General features: G+C 38.5%; 1 protein-coding gene across 3 annotated transcripts in view; it reads left to right on the top strand.

Moving 5' to 3' along the window:
- ROS1 (ROS proto-oncogene 1, receptor tyrosine kinase) overlaps positions 1-22,601 on the top strand; it is a 69,070-nt gene that overhangs the window by 32,744 nt on the left and 13,725 nt on the right. For all 3 annotated transcript variants that reach the window (XM_072926803.1, XM_072926802.1, XM_072926804.1), the window contains 16 exons: positions 634-810; positions 2,640-2,857; positions 3,349-3,490; positions 7,504-7,736; positions 8,559-8,735; positions 9,707-9,881; positions 10,361-10,478; positions 12,461-12,648; positions 13,306-13,398; positions 13,762-13,897; positions 14,304-14,466; positions 14,714-14,778; positions 17,541-17,670; positions 18,666-18,763; positions 19,378-19,581; positions 20,679-20,813. In XM_072926803.1, the coding sequence (XP_072782904.1) occupies positions 634-810; positions 2,640-2,857; positions 3,349-3,490; positions 7,504-7,736; positions 8,559-8,735; positions 9,707-9,881; positions 10,361-10,478; positions 12,461-12,648; positions 13,306-13,398; positions 13,762-13,897; positions 14,304-14,466; positions 14,714-14,778; positions 17,541-17,670; positions 18,666-18,763; positions 19,378-19,581; positions 20,679-20,813 (2,452 nt within the window). The remainder of the gene's footprint in view (positions 1-633; positions 811-2,639; positions 2,858-3,348; positions 3,491-7,503; positions 7,737-8,558; positions 8,736-9,706; positions 9,882-10,360; positions 10,479-12,460; positions 12,649-13,305; positions 13,399-13,761; positions 13,898-14,303; positions 14,467-14,713; positions 14,779-17,540; positions 17,671-18,665; positions 18,764-19,377; positions 19,582-20,678; positions 20,814-22,601) is intronic.

The raw sequence follows: 22,601 nt of genomic DNA, 5'->3' as shown, positions 1-22,601 counted from the left end.
TTTCACTTAGAATGTTAACACATTATTTCGCTAAGGTTTTGTATTAGCTACACCAGTTTATCTCAATGAAAAGATACAGCAGCAACTTATGCCTGAAAATTGCATTGCAGACTTTGTCATGTGGGGAAGGTACTTCACACAGGTAGGATCTTGTATGACAAGTTATCCATGTTTCACTTCTTGTGATAATAACACTTACTCTTGGTTGCTCAATTGTTAGCTCAGTTTTGGAGGCATGCTGTAAAGCTTCTCTGTTACCAGATGAACTGCCTTAGTTGTTCCTGAGACATGGCAGATTTATGGTGGTTTTTATCTTGGAAAAAAGATGAAAGTTTTACACAGCTCTTGCGTTCGTGTTTTATTTATTTTGTTGTTAATTGAATAGCAGTTCTCATAATTATGGGTAATTAAACACCCTTAAATCTACACCTGTAAACTGGAATAGCAGTGTCTCAGCTTCATGAGACCTGCTGGAAAATATCAGAAATCTCTTCTCAAGGGGAGGTCATTGAGGATATGGTATGGCCAAGACGGCTATATTGACTCACTCTGAATACAAGCACCCATCTGCTCTTGTAAAATCATCTCGTCAGGGCTGACTATAAAACTTATTAATTCAGTGTTTTCCCACAGGTAATAAAATTGGCAGCTTGACTGCAGATAAGACATTTATATACTGGACCGTTGAAACAAAGGAGTACGCTGAAATTTGGCTAGCAAATAAAGAAAGCAGAAGACACTTTCTTCACAAGAGAGCAAACCACACACTGAAAATCTTAGCTTACAGCTCAGCAGCACAATCATATCCAGGTAGAGGGGATTTGGGCTGTTTTGTGAATGCAACCAGTTTCTATCAGAGCATGTGTTTAAGTTGCAGATGTGCATTTATGTAAAGTATTTATGCTTCATGGATTCAGGTACTTGTTGCAGAGAAACCATTTGCACATTTTAAAAAGGATGTTTTAAGTTGGACTGGCCTTGTGTTGGATACAATGGAAGGTCACAATGATGAATATTTCCCGTTTGTTAATGCCAAACTATGCCTATTTTCAAAGTAGCATCAGGCATGGAGATTTAGAAAAGGTGGTGCATGTTACAGCACAGAAAAAGAGCTAATATGTTCCACAGTGTTGTAGCAAGACTTCGATAGGGATCCCTATTTTGACACAGATTTCTGAGTTTGTTCACAAGTATATAAAACTAAAACAAAGGTCTGTCCTTCCAAAGATAAAGAGATAAGAACTCTGCTTATTAAAGTGGTTTATAATGAAGCACCCAGGAGATGACAGGTTACATTATAGTAGACCCAGGCTTCACTTAGTACTCCTAATATTTTAAACAAATCATTGTAGAATGATAATGAAATAAATAAAACATTTGTTTTAATATAAAATTAAGATTCATGATACCTATAGGGATTATCTTTGTAAATGCAGAGGTTTAGAACAGCTACTAGCATGATGAATCTATTAAAAATAATTATTGAACTTCAGTTTTGCATTAAAAACCTGGCAAATGTACAAGTGAATATTTTAACAAGATTAACTTCTTTGGAATAAAAAAATTTCACATTATTTGAGTAGCTGGTACAGTCATGCCTGCCTGTGGCTGCTCTGACCAATGCTCAGGCTATTCTTGCCAACACTCTGGGCACGTTTGCTCTCATGAGATCTGTGTGGGCTTGGCTTTGGTGTAGGAGCCTGGTTTGGCCCTGGTACAGAATGTGCTAATCCCTATCCTCAGGGACAGGGTTTCCTGCAAGAACTCCAGGCTTGGCTGGTACAGAAAGGGAAGAACCAAATATCAGTCCAAATGGATTATTTCTATGTAGAGATCCCCACAGAGATTTTCTAATTTACATTTACTGCAAATATATTTGGAGGAAGATGCATGAACCTGACTTTGGTAGCAATGGCAGGGTTGTTCACTTTGGGGGAAAAGATCTTAACTATGAGGTCAGTTGTTGTGGCCGAAGGGCAAGAACTGGTCCTTGTACCTTCCTCCCTGAGCACATGCCTAAATTTCTTCCTTCTTAGCAGGAAGTCCATTCAATTTATTTTTATTTTGTTTTTGAAAGTACATCAAGTGATGAGGAATTTTCTTTTGTTACTTTTCAGTAACTGTCAGTGTAGTTTTCTATTGTTTTCTCCCTCCAGACTCCTTTTCTACCTCCCAAATTTGTCTCTCATTATCTGTCATTACATTACATATGGAAAGCTGTTTGGAATTAAAAACAGATAACATTTAATTGCTAGAGAAAGGCAATGTCTATGCAACATATTATTCTTTCCTATAACAGGCAGGTTGGGCTCATCTGTATGTATCGCCCTGACAACACAGCAACTACAATTTGCTACATCTTTGTACAAACTACATCTTTTACTTCAAGAAGAACCTAAATTCTTTAATAAAAAGTTGTATCTTGTCAAAGATAAATAAGAGTTTCTCTGAGTACCACTATTTTTATGTCTATGAAAGTAATAAAATAAAGTACTTTCAGGTGGAATTTTCCTCTGTTTCTCTTTGTGAGAGCAGAAAGAATAATCTGTAGTTATGCTTTCTCATATGAATGGTGGTAGAATCCCATGCAAGTTTGGATTGGTCCAGCCATAATTTTAATATTTTGATATCTTTCCTAGATAAAAGATGCCTGATTCTCTTGCCAGACACTGAGAAACCTACTATCCTTGCTATGACTAACACCAGTTTTACATTAAGCTTGCCATCTGTCACGCCACAGCAACTCTGCCCTGGCATATCCCAGACTACACCGACGTACCTGGTATTTTCCAGACAAATGACAAACATCTGCAGGAACTCAAGACAATGTTTGTCTGCTCCACAGCAAAAAACATTGGTACGGCTACTTCACACAGAAATGCTTGGGATATTATCCATAAACAGGGAATGTAACATAACTTAAAGTGATATAAAGTGATATCACTTAAAGTGATTTATAATGAAGTACCCAAGAGACAACTTCATAGTGTCTCTAAAAATAATAGTGATTTTATGAACCATTCTGTAGCTTTCTGTCAGTGAGTTTTTCCATTTCTACATCCCAACAGTAACTGCCCTTTCTCTGTGGTATTTGGTAAGTGGTAGATTCCTTTGTGCAAGAACCCCCCCCTACTTTTTGTCTTGTTTTTTGGTATGTGCTTTCTTTTCTGTAGGGGCCTATTACTGAAACTTTGATTCTAACATTCTTTTTTAAACACTAAAGTGTATTACAATGCAAGAACACTACTGTATTACTTTTTAAGCACACATTTCATTGGCAGGTGATTGGGTTGACATATGACTCTCTTTTCTAAGAATGCATATTTATTATCTGGTTTTCACTTTTAGGAATATCAGGGTCCTATTGCTGTCTTAGAGAACCTACAGCCATTTTCAAGCTATGCCATACAAGTTGCAGTGAAAAACTACTATTCAAATGAGGAAGTGCTGCCTGTGGGAGAAGGCACAGTTGGCACAACTCTCTATGGAGGTTTGATTCATATTTTATTCTGAATTTGAACAGAGTTCTCATCTCAGAGAAAGGTATATGCAAGTTTGGGTTGAAAATCAGAAAGTGTAGATCTTCACAAGGTTTTGACAAGCAGACTTGATGAAACTGAAAGATTGATTCAATATATTTTTATATATTCTTTAATGCTTTGGCTTATTTGCTTCCAGAGGAAAGATAAATTATGGTTTAAAATGGCTAAACAGTTGCAGTTTCAGCCTTGTGCCACATCTTTAAGTAAGCTGTATTTGTATGTATGTGTGGTTATGTATGTTTAAATATCTGTGTTATGTATTTGTTCAGTGTTTTTTTCCCTTGGCTTGATGTCATTCTCATGATTGCTGTTTCAAAGGGTAATGCAGATCTTTTTTATTGTGAACCAGGCTGAAAAGACAACGCTTCATTTTCACTTTTGGCCTGAATGAAAACCACTCATTTTCAGTTGATTTTAAGAATTTTCATGTGCCTTTTCAGTCCTTGTTCTTTGAGCTATTACAGTCTGAGCTAGATGCCTCCCATGCTTGTAAATACCCCAATTAGGGCAGGAAGATGCTTCTACTCATTCCCTGCTTCATTCTACCTGTTTGCAGCTGTGGGGCAGCTACTGTGCCAGTCTCCTTGAAGCTCTTGATGTCTTCCAGAAAGAGAAGGATCACACAAAAGATGCATGCTATGCTTTTGCATGTGTTGCAGCCCAACCGAATAAAACTACCTTGCTCAGTACCTTTTCTTGTTTTGCATGTGTGATTTTGTAGATGCACGCTTATCTTTATGGGGAGCTGCCTTTGTGCTCCTCTTCAGATAACTTTCTCAGTGTTTCTGCTGAGCTCCCTTGCTGAAAACACAGAAAGCTTTTGAGAGGTAGCTATTTCCCGTGGTGTACATAGTGCTTGCTTTTCTCTTGTGTCAGTTTTGCTCTGTTGTTCCTGGTGTCACCAGCCAATGTCACCTTAATCTACACAAAATCTTCACTTCCAAAGCCATCAGGTACCTCTCTCAATTCCTAAGTCAGAGAGTCAGAATTATAGCCAAGTCTCCATGACAGCATGTCTGTGTTTTGCTGAAAGACTGCCAAGGTGGTACCCAGGAATACTCGGTGTTGAGCTCACTGGGATGTGGGAATGTTGTGGCCCCCATCTTCATTAGTTTTCTTGCCTGGGTCTTGTCCTGCAGAGTTGGAGCAGTTCTTTTTTTGAGAGAGGGAAAGGGAGTGAAACTGAGAACCACAGCAGCCTCTGGCCCTTGACTCCCTTAGCCCAGCTGCATCAGGGCTGGCTGTGGCTGGCACAGAGCCATGCAGGCTGCACAGCTGTGCATGTGGATATTGCTGTGACATGCAGTGAGGGAGTCACAGCAGGACTCCTAAGGTTTTCCTCTGCCTCTTTTTTACCTCTCATTGGATTTTGGCTGCTTCAGAAGTTGATGGAATAACTGGAATTGAAGTACAGACAGCCATCACTGTGTTTTTCTTACTTTCCTCAATGTCTCTTTCCCCTAGTGATCAACTGTGCCCAAGAAAACATTTTATCCAGAATACCTGTCATTAACAACATTCCAGGGGTCCTGATTTCCCTTTCCTTAGGGATGCACTCTTCAAAGATTTCTTTAAAGGTTCATTCATAGAATAATCAGCCTCTCTTTTTGCCAGCATTGCCCAGAGGAGAGCATCACCTGAGGGCTGCCAGTGCCTTCTCTTATGCACAGATCATTCCCTGTTTTTTTTTATGCTGGGAGCAGTCACATTTTTTCCTGTAAAACCCTCTGTTTAAGGTGAACTTCTTTTTATCTTTCAAATGGAAGTGAAACAAGAGGCGGAGACATATTGCCACCCTTCTCATGAAAACCAGACATGCTATAGTTTGAGAGTTCTCTAGTTCAACTATGCTGGGTATTTTTCTCTTATCAGTCAGATCCCTTAGCATCTGCACCATCAAGCAAATAAGCTCCCATCCTATGTGGGTCTCTGAATATTGCGAGAATACTTGTCTCTTCTACCATGCCTGGAGTGAGAGGACTGGAGGCAATGGCTTTTATCTGAGATGGGAGATTCAGATTAGACATCAGAAAAAATGTTTACACTGCTCAGGTGGTCAGGCATTGGAATAAATTTCCCAGGGAAGTGGGCGATTCACCATCCCTGGAAGTGTTTTGAGACACCTGGTATTGGGTGATGTGATTTAGTGGTTTAGGAGTTACAGTGGTAGCTCTGGTTGACAGTTGGATTTCATGATCTGAAACATGAAACTATTCCAACTTGAATGATTCAACCTTCCTATGGAGTCTGTGGAGAAAAACAAAAAATCAAAACCCCCAAAACTACCCAACAATTCTAGCCTTCTATCAGTAGATTTCAATTCTTTGCATGGTATTCCACATCTGTAATATAAAATTTGTGTGACACATTGATTGAATAACATTAAATACTTTGGGATGTGGAAAGAATTGACACAATTTCTTTTTTGTATGGTAAACTGTACTATCCTGCAGCAATGTACACCCTTTCTGTGATGAAACATAAAGGTAGAGTACGAAATGGGAGACTGGATTGCTCCACTCAAATGGAATTTTTTAGTCTCATGTTAAAATGAAACATGAAACTCAGAATAGGCTTCTCTAGTTGAGACAAAATGAAAAATCTGGATGAAAATCAAGTCTTAGACAAAAAGCAAACCAAACCAACAAAAAATCCTCACCTCACCCCAGCCTACAAACCCTGAGTATTTTGAATGGATATTTGTATCAGCATTCAGAGCTTTACACAATTTGTTGAAAAACTTCCAGCCAGCTGTAAATAGAAGGTATATGTGTCCTGGCACTTATGTTCTCAATTTCATGAATGTAACTGCCAGTTTAAATTGTAATCAGATGCTGCTAGAGCCTCTTGAAGTGTGTACACTATTTAACACCTCTGAAGCTGTGTGAATTCCCTCAATGCCTTTTTCTCAATTCTCTAATGAAGTGAAAGAAGCTTGGAATAATTTGTGCTTTCCATCAAATAGTAAGATAGAAGGAATGGAAAAAAAGAGAAAGACAATGCATTGCTCTTGCCACAGAGTGTCACTCTTACTCCACATATGTTTTAGCTAGACAAATAAGAAATTTGTCCTTTCTGAGTCTAGTTTCTGTATATTTCATTAAATAATCTGTAGTCTTGCTACTAAGATATGAATTAACATGTATGGACTTATAATTTTGATATGTTGGGAACATAAATAGTGTTAAATACTTGTTAACTTTTTACCTTTCTGGACAGCTCAATAGGAAATAAAGATTTTTTTATACAGAGTAGGAACATGCCATATACCATTACAAAGTCAATGATTTTAAAGCTTCAAAGGAAGGATTGACTTTTCCAGAACAATTAATGATTAACCAGCTGGTATGGACATCTGACCAGCAAACCAATTTCTTCCTTACACAGCTCAACCAGACTCTATTTCTGAGAAAAATTTTAAATGATGGGAAATAATGCTTAGTTTTGGGTTTTCTTCCTTCATAAGTTTCTGTTCAAGAAAAGACTTTCCAATTGGAATAGTGCACAGGTGTGTTTTTGGTTTTTGGATTTTTTTTGTTTGGTTTTTTTTTGTTTGGTTGTTTTTTTTTTTTTTTTTTTTTGTGTTCATATTCAAATAAGCACGATATTAAACTCACATCTGAGACCCTGATTAGGAAACTAAGAAGGAGCAGGATTTCAGTGATATGACTGTAAATGTGGAAGTATAGGGCAGCAGCTGTTTTCCTGTTAATGTTCAATTCTTTGGGTTTTTTGTCTGCTTGTATGTTAGGATAGCCGAGAAGATACTAAAAGTCCCTCAAAATATTTTGAACCTGTCCACAGCTGACTGAGTGTACCAGAATATGTGTTTTACAGTAAAGAGTGTAGAATTTCAGTTCTGTGAATGAATCATAGGAATACACTGACACCCTTCTTTTCTTTCCTTGGTGACATTTCTTGACTACTCTAAAAGGGAGATTAATTTTTCTTTCTGTTTCAGTCCCAGAGGCAGTTAACACTATTAAAACACTAGTTTTGTCTGACACCACCATCAACATATCCTGGAGTGAACCTCTGAAGCCAAATGGACCTCTTGAATCTATCCGCTATCAAATCTCTGTCAATTTATTGCCTCCGGTCCCAGCGACACCTTTACGAAAAAGTGAATTTTCAAATGGGATGCTTGCCTGGTCTGTCAGTGGGCTCCAGTCTGGAACAAATAATTCATTCAAGGTATAATTGCAAGTAGTTTTACTGGTTTGTTCAACCTGCAAATCTTTAGACTTCTCTTCTGCAAAGTAGACAAATAAAAGTATGCAATGTGAATTCATAAGAACAAAATGCACTGCTTCTCCCTTTACAGATGAAGGCTTAATAAAATAATAAATGATGTGTCTGGACAGTAGGTCCATGATCAGAGTGACATTTTCAAAAGTAACCAAGTAAACACGTTGTCTGCAGAATGTGCTCTGGGTATCACATATAGAGTGATTTACACAGCTGGAAGAACATTCAAATGATGGCAGGATGAGATCTGTAGGTCCTAATTTGATTTTGGGTTTTTGTTAATGATTTGGATAATATAATGGGTAATATGTATACACACACATACCTAAATACCTGTATGTGTGTATCCAAGTATGCATACCTAACAGATCATGTTTGCCTGTGGCTCAGTGAAAAGCAATGTGCTAAGGCACCACTTGACTTTGTGCATCTGTGGTTCTAAAACACTGCCTAATATGTGATGTGACATCTGCATGTCTGTGTAAGAGTGTGAGGCATTTAAGAAAGATCTAGAAAGAGAAGGGACTTGGTAGAAATCTGAGATGAGAAACTAAGAACAGTCTCTGTGGAAGGGTATTCCTGGACAGGAACTTTCAGCCTGAAGGTATATAACCTTGCAGCTATGAGGTGCAAAATCTTTCTACACCTTAATCTCTATTGCTTGAATACTGTCATTTGAAATGTTGATCTTCCAAACATGGTGCTGCAAAAGCAAAGCTGCCTTTTCAACTGTTCTGGCATTGTACAATTCATCCATTGCTTTACTAGGTTCTTGCTTTTCATCCTGATGAGAACTGGTTTTCTGAAAGTGTCCCTGTCATTGCAAAAACTTTTGAGACTCCAGCTGCACCTATGAACATAGTCCCCAGAAATACCAGTTTCCAGCTAGAATGGAGAGCTCCTCTGCACATCAGTGAAACCAGCTTCTGGTTTGAGCTGTGTAAGGTAAAAATTCCTATAAGTTTTGGGGTGGGTTTTCTTCAGATCAGAGAAAATTTAACCTACTCTGGCCTGGTAAGCATGACAGGGTGGGTGGCAGGATGTACATGAAGAGTCTCAGTGGATAATTTAGGGACAGTGATGTCAGTCTTAGCTGCTCAGCAGGGGCAGGATGGAGTCAGCATTTGCCAGGAACAAGGAGGAGTGCAGCTGTAGCATTTAGTACTCCATAGTGCCAAAGGACATCCTGGATGACCTCATCAGAATTCCGTCTGAGTCTCCTGTTTCAGCAGTCCTATCCCTGTTTCCACACTGCCCTGCCCCAACTGGGTTTGCAGTTGCAAATCCTATGTCTGCCCCGCACAAGAAAAAGTAGAAAAAAGTTTTCATCAATAAATATTAGCTACAACCTAGTATCTGGTGCCACAGAGAACACAAGGTCCAAGGAGTAGGAAGTAAGCACTGCAGTGAGAGCAGCGTGCATGCAAACTTCAGACTTCAACACCTGAACCACTGGATGCAGAAAAAGTCATGTCCTAAACTGGATCATGCAGATTCTTTACTATAGAGAATGAGATTCAATAGACCTACACCAAAGATTTCGCTGCCCTAAAATAAATGTCACATCACAATTTCACTAACCCAACTCCTTTCAATTGCATCATGGCAAGCTGAACTCACAGGCACAATGATCCAGAAATATAAGGGGAAGGCTCCTTTTGGATGTGTAAAGCAGGCACTCAATCTGTTCTTTGTTACTGCCAAGACTTGTAGGACTTCTGAAAACAAATAAAAAAATTAGGGTTTGTGTCCTTGGTCACTGAGAGGACAAAGTCCCATGGTTGAAAGAGCACCTGCGTCATGTTTCCACTATCATATTAAGAGGTGGCAAAGTAGTTAATATACCCAGGAATAGAACTGTGACACACTTTCAGCAGAGCAAGAAAGTTGACCACAATGATATTTTATTTCTCTAGTGGCCAACAAAAAGTGACTGGTTTTCTCCTGCGAACACTACATGTGTAGGAAATCTTGTTTATAAGTGCAATCTCACAGGAACTCAGCCTTGGACCAACTACTTTGTAAGAGTAACAGTAGTTTACATCACAGGAGTGAAAAGCACTTCCTCTTCAACAAGCTTTAAAACTACAGGTAAGCACTTAACACAGGATAACAAGATTTTAAGATTTTTTTTTGCAGGATGTGAATATTAAACATAATATTTTCAAAAATTTAGCAGGGAATTTTCTTATGCTAAGACCCAATAATTCTGTTTGTTTGAAAAATGAATAACACAATACCACACCTTCAGAACTAATAGGGGAAAAGAAATGAGATTCATTTCCAAGTGGAGCAGAGGAAAGAGTGAGGGGAACTGAAATGAAATGCCTATAACACAAGTGAACTCATTATTGGTGAAAGGCTGCATGTGAATAAAAATGTTAGAATTTATCCATCAAAAAGAGAAGGCCAAGGATTCATTTTCTATGAGGATTTTTAATATAGATGCTCCTTCCTTTTGTATGTCTAAACACCCTTGTGCACATCAGATTTTTCTCTGCGCCTCTTGGCCCTTTGTCATGATACAAACACATTTTAAGGGTTCTGTTTCTTCCCTTGTTTGACTTAAGTTGGTGTTCCCAGTAAGCCAGGAGTCCCTAAAAGAGCTGAAGACCCCAAAAACTCTCTACAGTGGGAAAAGGCTGATGACAATGGAAGCAAACTGACTTACTACATCTTAGAGAGCAGGTAAGCAATGCATGAGGCAGTCTTCCCACTTGTAGCAGCCCAGAACGAATCTGGGTGTGCAGGGCTTTTCATGTTGGCTCTGATGGGAGGAATAAAATGTATATGATGCAAAAGGCCCTTTCCATTGAAATCTCTTTCTTAGATATACCAAGTATCCATAATTTCCAGAAATTCTGGAAAACACAGAAGGAAAATAAACACTAACATTTTCAGAGCAATCTTGAAAAACATATATTTGGATCTGTCAGTGAATTAGAAGATTTAGAGATAATTTCAAATCACAAATCTCAAGTTACATGTACTATGTATTTTTGGCTAAAATATATGTACAAATATATTCGTGACTTTGAAAAGGTGTTGTAATATTGCCAGAAATAAAGTATTTGCATTAATGTAGGATGACTGTATAATTCTTAAAGTGCTCTGTTATCAAATACTGATTGCCTGGGCTATTGATGTCACACCAGAGTGCCAGGTCACTCTGATTCCTGCATTGGCATTGGAAGGACTGACTGGGCAGCTTAGAGTATATTGCTGTGGACAGTGACTTTGAACTTCTAAGTATTTTATCATGACTCTGGAGAGATTTCTTTAAAGCAGTTAGTGCAAAGTTTAATTAATGCATTCTTTTAAAATGAGGAGAATCCATCTTCTGAAATATTCCAGTGATTGTTTGAAGTCATTGCTGGTGGATGGAAGCAGTTTTCTAAACTCAGCCATTATTTCTTTCTCTGTGCTTATGAAAGCTAAGGACTGACATCACTCTGAGCTGGAAATGCCCTTCCTATATAAGTTTTAACCCAGATATATTTTCCTGGTGCTGTAAGCTTCCTAAAGTTCTGTGAGCATGCAGAAGCACTGACATGCATGCTCTGAGAAAACAATAATTTTGATATGCCAGGAGACAATCTGTACCTGACTTGCTGCAGGTGGGTAAGGAAAGGTCTGCCAGGCCTGTGCATTAGCTGCTGTGTTCTCTAGGCTCCAGCTTCTTACTCATCTCTGGAATCATAATGCATCACTGAGGGGGTCTTTTAATGTAGTCAGCTTTTCTCTTGCAGTTTAAATATACACAGGCTGATGTCTTTGTCTGAATTTCACACCAGGTAGAAAAATGTTAGGTCACTTGCACAGCGTTCTAGAAAATGTTTGCCTAGCCCTTTTAAACAACCTCTGTTTTTCATACAGCTCTAGTGGCAACATGTACACAACAGGGGCATGAGTTTTCCCATGTCTTTCTGGTTTAGAAGTGTTTGGCCTTTTTTCTTCATTAAAGTATGTTGGGAGAATGAGTGACTTGCTCATGAAGGTCATTTCACATGATGTATTAAGGTGTTGTGTGACACGAAATGATATTTCAGATATGACCTTTCAAGTTTAGGTACGTGGTCTTCTTTTGGTTGGTGAATAATCACCTCTGAATTTATTGTGAGCAATCAATCTCAGTTCAATGGGGAAAGGAGGAAATACACCCAGCAGTCAGCAGATACTATGGGAAAGTGGCTAGCTAAAGAGTGGTACCTTTGTTGCCAATTACTTGCTTCCTATTTAGCTTGTGAAACCTGATGCACAAGAGACACTGAATTATTCTGGGTCTGGAAGGGCAAAAAGCTCTAGCACAGTAGAAAAAAAAAATTTTTTTTTGCCAGAAAGCTAAATAGGAACATTTCAGAATCTTGCCTGTGAGGCATATACTGTAACAGGTGAATCAGGCATATACTGAACAGATTTTTGTGTCTAAAGTGTTCTAATATTTAATTTGCAATGCCAAGATAAAGATGTTTGATTACTTGCACTGCTGAAATGGCATGGCACAATTTTCTTCTCTGTAGCCAGAATCCCACAACCAGATTGAGCTTTTATGCAGGCAGAGAAATGCTGTGAAAACCATGAAACTGAAGCAAAAAATGGGCTGGGGGTGAAGCAGTAAAGTGCCCTCGTGGCATTAATGACATTCCTGTGTCGTGCTGTTCATGCTGCAGGAAACAGTCTGGCAACAGCAGCGATGTGAAGTCCATGTGGGAGGTGGTTTACAATGGCTCCTGTGGCACTATTTGCACATGGAAGGCCAAGAACTTACAAGGAACTTTCCAGTTCAGAGCAGCAGCTGCAAATGTGTTGGGACTTGGTGAATATAGTGACATTAGCATGGATATAATTTTGAGTGAAGGTATGTCTTGTACTTCTGTATTCCATTAGTCTTTTTTTTTTTTTTTTTTTTTTTGTTATTCTAAATATTCATATCAGTTTAGGAACAGAGACTGGCTATTTTAATAACAATATTTTTGCAAAGGTAAACCAATGTCTCTAATGTAATAAGAGGTGATGTTCATATCGTGACCCCTGCTGCTAGTGCTCATCCAGGCTCTTTTGCTCAGAGCAGAGGGCCTGAAAAGTCCTTCTGCTCATTTATAGCACTTTGTCTCTGTGGTTCTGCCACTCTGCTTTATGATGTGCTTCTTTGAAAAAAAGGCAAGCTCACACATTGGGTAAAGATATCAGAATTACTTCTAGCCTTCAGACAGAATGTTAGACTTACACTTTGTAGGTGCTCTTGGAAATCCCACCTTGAGTAGTCAAACAGTTCAGCCTTTTCGATTTCTGCATACACATTAGCTCACAGGAATGGCTGAAATCTAGGGGAGAAGGATTAGTCTGACCAAATACACACCCACATAGAGCCTACAAGAGAGCTTTGTGCAGTTCTTTGACTTTTGACTTTTACATAGCAGCGAGCTTAAGGGTTTTCTCATGTGTGCTCCCCTCAATGGGATTGACATTGCATGCATACACAGTAATTAAACAAATTTTCTTTTCTCTTTAACAGATAATACGATGTCCATGGGTATCATCATTGCCATTGCTTCTGTGGTTGGAGTTGTTGTGCTGTGTTTGGCTGTGGTCATGCTACTTGGTTTTGGTATGTGATTGAGTTTTTTTGTTTACCCTTGGTTTGCCAAGCCTTGGTGAAAGGCAGCTCAGATGGTGGGAAATGATTGGCCTCCAGATTTAGGGAAATGCTCCTAAGGATGGGAGCTGGGAGGAATTTGTATATGCTCATTCTTTGAGGCCTTAGAGATGGCTTATTATATTTCTGAAGGACAAAATCATCATATTATATGAAAGACAGGATAGAAATTCACTCCATGCTCAGGCATTTCTTGCTGTTGATTAACTGCAGGGAGAACACAGGAGTGCTTAAGGAATTCTATACTTGTGTATATCCTTATAAAAACTTGACCTTTCAGAGTGAAACACCTAATGATTTCCTCTTCTATTCCAGTATGGAAGAAAAGATTGAAATCCAGAAAACCGGCCTTGCCTGGACAGATAGTGTTTATCAAGGAAGATAAAGAACTAGCTCAACTCAGGGGGATGGCTGAGACAGTGGGACTAGCCAATGCCTGTTATGCTGTACGGTATGTTCTCAGAGCAAATGTATTTTCAGGACAGAAACATTGAAGAGGTCTTCCCTGAACCAGTTTACATCAGGGCACTCATCCCTGAAACCTCGAGGTAGAGTTAAGAGCTTCATGTTTGCTGCAGGGCAGGTCTGCTCCTAAGCATGCCCTGCCATGCTGCCCCTCTGGCACACAGCCCAGCCTGGATCTCCCCCAGCCCATCCTTCATGTCAGTCTGGCAAGAAGCGCAAGTGACCAGAGAAGGAAGAAGACCTGGTGTTTTCCAGGAACTTCCAAAACATCCAGGCCTCATCTGAGCTCCCCTTAAATATGATGAGACAAATAGTACCGGCTTCATTTGAATTTTGATAGAATTTCAGAAATCCTTAGGTATGAACAAGTGACTAATATTGTTGTTTTTTAGCACTCTTCCTTCTCAAGCAGAGATTGAATCACTGCCAGCTTTCCCTCGGAACAAACTTAACTTACATAAATTGTTAGGAAGTGGAGCATTTGGAGAGGTATATGAAGGGACTGCAGTGGATATCCTGGCAGATGGAAGTGGAGAATCCAAAGTAGCAGTCAAGGTAATCACAATAATCTGTTCTCTTGCAACAGAATGGGGTGAGCAGAGAGATCTGTCTCAGAGGTTTTAGCTGAGAAATGGGTGTTGGGCTGATCTGGATATTTCCTTGCAGTGTTTCTTGCAAATCTCTTAAAGCTCAGCCTTGTAATGATTTCTGGAAAAAAATTTATGTCTGATTGTTTTACTTAAGCACCATGTGGTAACAGTGATGGTGACCAAATGTTACTACACTTCTTTCTGTTGAGCAGACTTTGAAGAAGGGTGCGACAGACCATGAGAAGAGTGAATTCTTGAAGGAGGCACACTTAATGAGGTAGGGACAGCTTTGTCCCTGGGCACCCTTCAGAGCTGGTATCATCTGAATGTAGTGGCTTTCCAGGGGAATGAAAGCAGCACTTTCCTCTAAACAGATTATTGTGGCATTTTTGGGGTGTTCTTGTTTCTGTCAAACAAGTAAACCACTACTGATGTATATCATGTAACTAAAGCTATAATTCTGATAAATAAAATTTACTATATAGACTGCAAGTTCAATATGCTCATATCATGGATTTATTTGGGATTGTACTGGTGTATTTCGGTATCTTCACTCCCCTAAACCAAGTTAGTTGCTAAATGCAATGGTCAGAATTCGACTAATCCCATTTTACTGAAGGAAACAAATCAGAATAAACCGATGCCTTAAAGTTGTAACTTACAGCGGAAGACATTTTTTTTTAAATGTGCCACTAGGTGTTGCCACATAGCCCTTCTATTGAGGTAGTGTTAAATTATGCATCTGTCACCACTGCAAGAATTTCACTTAATAAAGTTTGTGTTTCAGCTGGAAATCTCGTTTTTTACAGTGTCCCAGAAACAAGTTCAGCTGAAGTTTTCAACTGGTACTATAAGACTGAAAGTGTAGTTTAGTTCTCAGATACACTTTTGCACTTTTTTATTTCATGCATGCAGAAGCAGAAGCAATTTTTTGAAAATGAAGGCTTTATTTCTGTGCAGAAAATGTGGTTATCAAACTGGAAGTTGATTTTCACATAATTCAATTTTTTTTGTGGTTACACACTTAAAAAATATATCTAGCATTTTTTGCCTTTTCTCACTGTAACTTAATGAGGTAAAAGGCTTGTTAAAACCAAATTTGGCCATGTCATTAAAGTGCAAATTAATGATAAAGAGTAAGAGTTGTGTGTAAACTCTTCATAATCCATCTTCAGTCTACCTAGCAGTCATAAACACAGCTAAGGTCTTTTTTCCTGTGTAGTAGGGAAATTATATTAACCCACAGTTAAAGTTTCTGAGGCTCTCTCAATTCTTGTTGCAGACAATAATCCAAACCCAGGAATCCTGGAGGAGTATATAACTGAAAATGTTTTGTATTTAAATGTAAATATTGACATGGGCCCATAGACACACCAATACAATGAAGCAGAAATGAAGAGAATAGAAATGTTTAAATATTATATAATCCCCATAGTAATTAAAAACATCAGCACCAGCAGCAGCAATGTCAAAACCAGCAATAATACTAATACAAATAATACAAATAATAATAATAATAATAATAATAATAATAATAATAATAATAATAATAATAACAATAATACTCATAATAATAATAATAATAATAATGTATATTTTATGTTATTTGAATATTTTTTTTAATATAAAAAAGAGTTATTTAATTTAATCATGGAGTATTTAAAGATTTCGCTTGATGTTCATCTGTGAGGTCTCCTAAACGAAACCAAGGATAGAAAGGAAAAACAAGTGCATCTAAGTGCTTACAAAGAGATAAAGTATATAAGATGCAAATTGTAAGATATGTAAGTGCAGCTTTTATTTTACTTGCCTTTTTGGATGTTCATTAAAAATTGGCTTGTAATGTTGGCTCAGTTAAGCCAGAGCTATTTGTTCCTTTTTTACTGCTATGCAGCAAAGGGAAAATTGAGTCACCTCTATTTCAAAAAGTCATTTGATATTGGTCATTGGAGAGTGGTTTGTCTGCAAATACATGTAGGAAATTCTTGTGTCTGTCCCATCCCTGGGGAAGTAAGGCATGATAGTTCAGTGGAGAAAGGTCTGCACTGGGTGCAGAGGAAAGTGCCAGGTGTTCCTTCCCCTCTTTTTGTTCCTGAGAGTGCCAAAGTTTGTCTGATTGAGAGGTATGTGCTAGGGGCCAGGGGGAACTGTCAAATTCTAAATCACACTTTTTGCAAGAGTCTTTGCCCACACCTGAGATTAGGTGAATTGAAAGAGATTAGAAGGAAAATGTCCCTCTTTTGTTTGTTTACACTGCTGCATTTGACAGCATTTTGGACACCGTCAATACTCCCAACAGAGTCAAGTTTCTCTGGCTGCTTGTGCAAGTGCTTTCACACAGCATGAGAAGGGAAAACCATTTTCTAGCATAAGTGAAGTGCTTCAAAAAACACAGGCACTGTCAGAGGCAATAAATATTCTTCATTCTTCGAAGAATACTTGTAGTATTGAGAGTACTGATTGCTCTGTGGTAATCCCTGTCTTACACACACACACACAAACAATTGGTAGCACTTAGAAGTATTACTCATATGTAATGAGCACTCTTGCAAATGTACTGTGAAAAACTGTCCCCTGCTGAACTGTGAAAATAATATATTGCACCATGGGCTTTTACTTTTGTGTATTTCTCTGAATCAGCAGTTCTACTGTAAATATAGTAGTAAAAATACTCTATTGAAATAATGTAGATACCTTTAATGTACAGGTAATGAATCATCTTATTCCTAGAAGAAATTGCCATTTGACTACTTTTCTTTGCTTCCTGGAAATATGATGAAATGTGCTTTTTAATACATGTGCATGCATTAGAGTGCCTGTCAAAGAGAGTGTAAGCCTGTGCTTTGGAAGGATGTCCCTGAACTCTCCCCATAACTGAGCAAATCCAGGCACCGAGAGCTACTGAATCACGTTCATAGAACCAGGACTGTAAAGGCCAAACTGCTCATTCGTTGTTTGCAAATATAAACACTCTGTTAGTTAGCTATCAACCAGCTGAATTTCTCATATGTAATCTTACACCTTTTTCCTTCTGTTTAGCAAATTTGATCATCCCCACATTCTGAAGCTACTTGGTGTGTGTCTGCTAAATGAACCTCAGTATCTTATACTGGAGCTGATGGAAGGAGGGGATCTACTTAGCTATTTACGAGGAGCCAGAAAGAAAAAGGTGAAGACAAAAAGAATAATATTTTTAACCAGTAGCTGCCCAGAGTTTCTCAGTTTTTCCCTTTTTAAAAGCCCATGCTCATATTCAGCTGTACTTGCAAGATCTGACCTGGCTTATCCTTAACACCCTGGGACCTCAGTGTTCAGTGCTGACCTTGCAATCAGTGATGCTGTGAAGAAGATTGAATGTCATTAGATCACTGACCAAAATTGTGGTTTCAGTCATGAGATGACTGCTGATTTCTCACTGTGAAAATCATATACTGTCCTTTTGAAAGTGGTAATAAATAATGGTGGTCATGTATGTGGTTTGTTAGGAATCATAGAGAGATTTTTTTTGTCTTTGAATAACAATCATATCCTTAATGTGAGAGGCATAGTCCAAGCATGTAAGAATATACTGTCCCTGTGCCCATGTCCTCAAATTATTTAGAAGAAAAGAAAAGAATAAAGAATTAACAACTTCAAGTAAATTTTTCTCCAGTTAGTGTGTGGAATAGGAATATGGATGATATGACACAAAGTCAAAATAAAATTTTATAGCATTATAGCAATTACATAGTTCATTTACATAATAAGATCAAATCTTCAGTCAGTGTTGAATTCTACTGAAATGTATATACATGTGTTCTACTAGAAAAATATGTTATATTGATTAATACAGCAACAAACAAACCTGATCTGATAGAGGGAGGAAATTTTCAGGACCCTATTTCTTCCACAGCTCTGAAGGTCCTAGGTTATTCTGAGATGCAAATCAAACAGGATGTGTTCTCCTTCCTTACAGTGCAGTGATTTGGCAATTTACCCTTCAAATTAACATTCAATCGATTGACATACAGAGATTTTGCACCTGTGCTTTGACTCTTTTGGAAAAATCCTATATATTTCAAATGGGGAAATGCATTTCAATGAGGCTGTCTTGCATGGGGAGTATGTCATTCTGACTTGGTAAAGCTGGAAGAAATAGCTAACTTCTGTCTTTGTTTCTTGTAGCTCCAGAGCCCTTTACTGAGAGTCACTGACCTCTTGGATATATGTTTGGATGTTTGCAAAGGCTGTGTCTATTTAGAGAAAATGCATTTTATACACAGGTACAGAACATACTTCCTGAGTCATCCCAGGTTTACCCACAGTATTGGGACTCATTATCTTACCCAAGAAAAAATGTCTAGAAAGATTTCACTATGTAATGTGACAGGAGAGAGCACTGGTGTGAAATCTAAGGTTATGCTTTTCTGCTAAATATCACTCACAGTTCTCTCCCAAAATGGTGGGCTGCTCTAAGGTCTGAACTAAGGACTTACTGCACCTTAGGCAAGAATCGTATCCTGTGCAAGAGAGAAGGACAAATGGAAGATCCATGTACTGTCTTTGCCTAATGGGTAGTTTTAGAGGACATAGAGCCAGACTTTTCTCAGAGAGGTACAGGCAGAAGCTGAGAAGCAACAAGCACAAATTACAGCAAAGGAAATTAGATAATATTGTTCACAACATCCCAGAACAATCACTGAAACAGGTTGTCCAGAAGGGCTGTGTCATCTCCAGTCTTGAAGATATGCCAAACTTAACTAGGTGAGGCCCTAAATTACTTGACACAGCCTTGGGCCTAGCACTGCTCTGAAGAGAATATTGAGCCAGATAACTTACAGATCTGAGTTTTTCTGCAATGCTAACTCCATCCTCTTTTCTCTGCTGTACAAATCAGGGACTTGGCTGCTCGCAACTGCCTTGTGTCCGAGAAGGAATATGAGTGTTCATCCCGGGTAGTGAAGATTGGTGATTTTGGACTTGCCAGAGATGTCTATAAAAATGATTATTACAGAAAAAGAGGAGAAGGTCTACTCCCTGTCAGATGGATGGCTCCTGAAAGCCTTATTGATGGTGTCTTTACAAGTCACTCTGATGTCTGGTGAGTTATAGCTGTGGCAATAACTGTACTAAATTCTGCAGCAAGAAAATATTGGTTTAGAGGAGGAATTACAAGGTTGTATATTATCATCTCTAATAATTTTTCAGCTCGGGCAGAGTTTCTCCTAAATTAAATTTTAAGGATCTAATGAAATATTTGATACCACGACAGTATATTTCATGGACATATTTCTTTATGCTTTGAGCTCTTTGGATTTTGTTTGGAAGGAACTAGTAGTGTCACTCAAATAATTTTACAGTTGTACCAGGCCCACAGTGTGGTTTTTGATTGATTGGTGAGTGAATTGACTGCCTGCATGCTGTTCCGTTTTGTTTTCCATTAGGTTTATTGACATTTCCTTTCAACTTTGCTCTTACAGTTTCACCCTCTTCTAGTGACTTCTTTATTTTGAAAACCAGACTTTGCAGCATTGTCAGGGGAAGGTCACAGCATTTTTTTTTTTGTGGAGGGTTGCTAAAAGTGTGTATTTGAGTGGCTTTGACTTTATTATGAAGAAGCTGAGACCCACTGTTGTGAGACGTGAAAAAAAAAACCCAGAATAAACCAGATCCATGAAACCTGATATTCACGCAAGTTTAGATTTTGGTGGCCACACGTACTCAGCCCACAGGTCTTGTCCAAGTCCCCAGTGCCTGCACCTATCTATTTGACTGCTACTCTTGCACTTATCTAAGAAAGTAGTTTAGTACGCTGTGCCAAACCAAAGAAGTTGCTGATTGCTCCACAAGTGGTGCTTGGAAGAACTTGTCTTTCTCCATTTTAAATCACACCTCTAGAGATTTCAGAACACTTGTTTATATGAGGACATGCTCAACCTGAGTGTTTCTTGGGGAAGATGGGGGAACTCAGTGTCTTCTGATCTGCATCTCACTGAGTCTGGGGAATCTCAGTTCTACACATTTATTTTAGCTATTCTAGAGCCTGGCTTAGGGACAAAACCAAATTAAATCTTACTCCTCATTTTTCTGAGTCTTATTCTTAGGTTAGACTCAATCTAACTGTTAATAGGGAGATTTCATGATGGCTATGGTTATTAATTTTTCTGTCTTCTTTTTTTTTTTAATGGTTTTTTTCAGGGCTTTTGGAATACTAGTGTGGGAAACATTGACTTTGGGTCAACAGCCATATCCAGGTTTCTCCAATACAGAAGTTTTACACCATGTACGATCAGGAGGAAGGCTGGAATCTCCAAACAATTGTCCTGATGACCTGTAAGTTAATTTTGTTTCAATGTTGTTGATAATATTTATAAGAATCAAGAGGCTTTTGGCCAGCTGGTCATAATTTTGAAAGTTGGTCATGCCCATGAAGAGCCCAACACCCATTTTTGTTCCCAGTAAAACTGGCCAACCTGCTACTAATTCATCCAGTAGACCAGCCTGTGAATAAGAATTTAAGGCATGGATCTGGTAGGAGTGTGAGAACAGGCTGAGAGTACCTGAAGGTACTGGTTGGAATTTAAGATGGTCTAAGAAAGACTTTACTGGTCCTGTACATCATGTGTCCGTGACTGTGGATAAAACTTTCTTAATGGTAGGTGCAGTAATAGGCTAATATTAGAACATACATGAAAAATACACTCTTTAGAGAGAGCTCAAAAAAGTCAATAAGAAAAGCTGAGGCAATACAGTTTGAAAAGGGAAGTCTGCACCTCTGGTTAGTCTTTAGCTGGGCTAGATTAGTAAATCCTTCAATTTCTGTTTATGTCTTGAGCACAAAACTCAGGTTTAATTGCAAAATTCTTGCAATTAACAGAATAAGATAAATACATCCAGTGGATCAAACCTGTACTGATTATAGAGGTGCATAAAGGAGGAAGCAGAACATGAGCTTAACAATCATTCAGTATTGTCTAATTTCATGTCTCAATTTCTTTATCACACGCTCAGCAAAAGCAGTCACAACAATGCACATGACAGCTGGTCCTACAAATAGGAGAGGCTGCTGAAAGTGAACAATTCTTACTCCTAGGCTGAGGAAAAGACTTGAGAATAATTCTGTGATTGACAAGCCAATACCTTCATGACAGATGCTACACTGATAACTATGTTCAGAGCTTAGGAGAAGGTGATTATTTATCATTATGTAGGTATAGCTGAAATATCATGTTAGCAATAAAAAACACAGAAAAACCACAAACCAAGCTTTAGCACTTGGAGGAACTGAAGAACTGAAGAGCTTAGAATTTTATTTTAATAACAGGGGGAGAACTGGAAGTCACAGAACAAATGAAAGTCCAAAGAAATTTTAATTGCAATATTTTCTGCTGAGAAAGGTTTCCTCAAAAAATTTCCAACATCTGTCCTGTGAATAAAAAACACAGGAGGCAGCTATATCCATGTACTAGTCTGACATTCAAACTTAAGCAAAGGCTCATAAATTGCCTTAAAATGAGTGACTAGTTCTTCAGAAAAATCAAGAAAACTTTGGTTGAAATAATTTTTAAGGTCCCGGATCTTGAATTTAGCATAGCAGATAGGTCTCACATACTGCTCTGCCTGTTGTAACTTGTAGGATCAGTGCCTAATAGTAGTTTTTGAAAGCCAAATTGCTGATGAGCTTAGACTCTTGTACCATCCTTTATCTCATTTGGTGAACACTCAGCACCTGCATGCAGCTTCTGTCAGTAGGTAAACAGCTTTTTGCTGCTTTGCTAGGTCATTAATGGCATGCCGGGATTCTTGACATTCCTGCTTCCCTCCTTGTGGTTTTGAACCTGCATCAGGACATCAGCAGTCAGTAATTGTCTCCTCAGCACTTTGGCTTGCTCATTGTCATTTGACAAAACAAACCATCACTGATAGGAAGAGAGTTCAAAGGCCAAAGTACTTCAGCTGAGAAGTGTTTAGGAATCTGTGATAGGCTTACACTGCAAGTGCAAGTAGGGCTGGCACAGAAACCTTAGGGTATAAAAGCATAAAGGAAGTGGGTTGTTTGTTTGGTTTTTTATTTGGAAGGGGGGAAAAATTCTTCCCCTTGCCTCCATAAGTTGCTACTAC

The sequence above is a fragment of the Taeniopygia guttata genome, chromosome 3 (genome assembly GCF_048771995.1).
Source record: "Taeniopygia guttata chromosome 3, bTaeGut7.mat, whole genome shotgun sequence".
Taxonomy (NCBI): domain Eukaryota; kingdom Metazoa; phylum Chordata; class Aves; order Passeriformes; family Estrildidae; genus Taeniopygia; species Taeniopygia guttata.
Note: the sequence above shows the minus strand (reverse complement) of the source record. Positions and strands in the feature narration are given on the sequence as shown.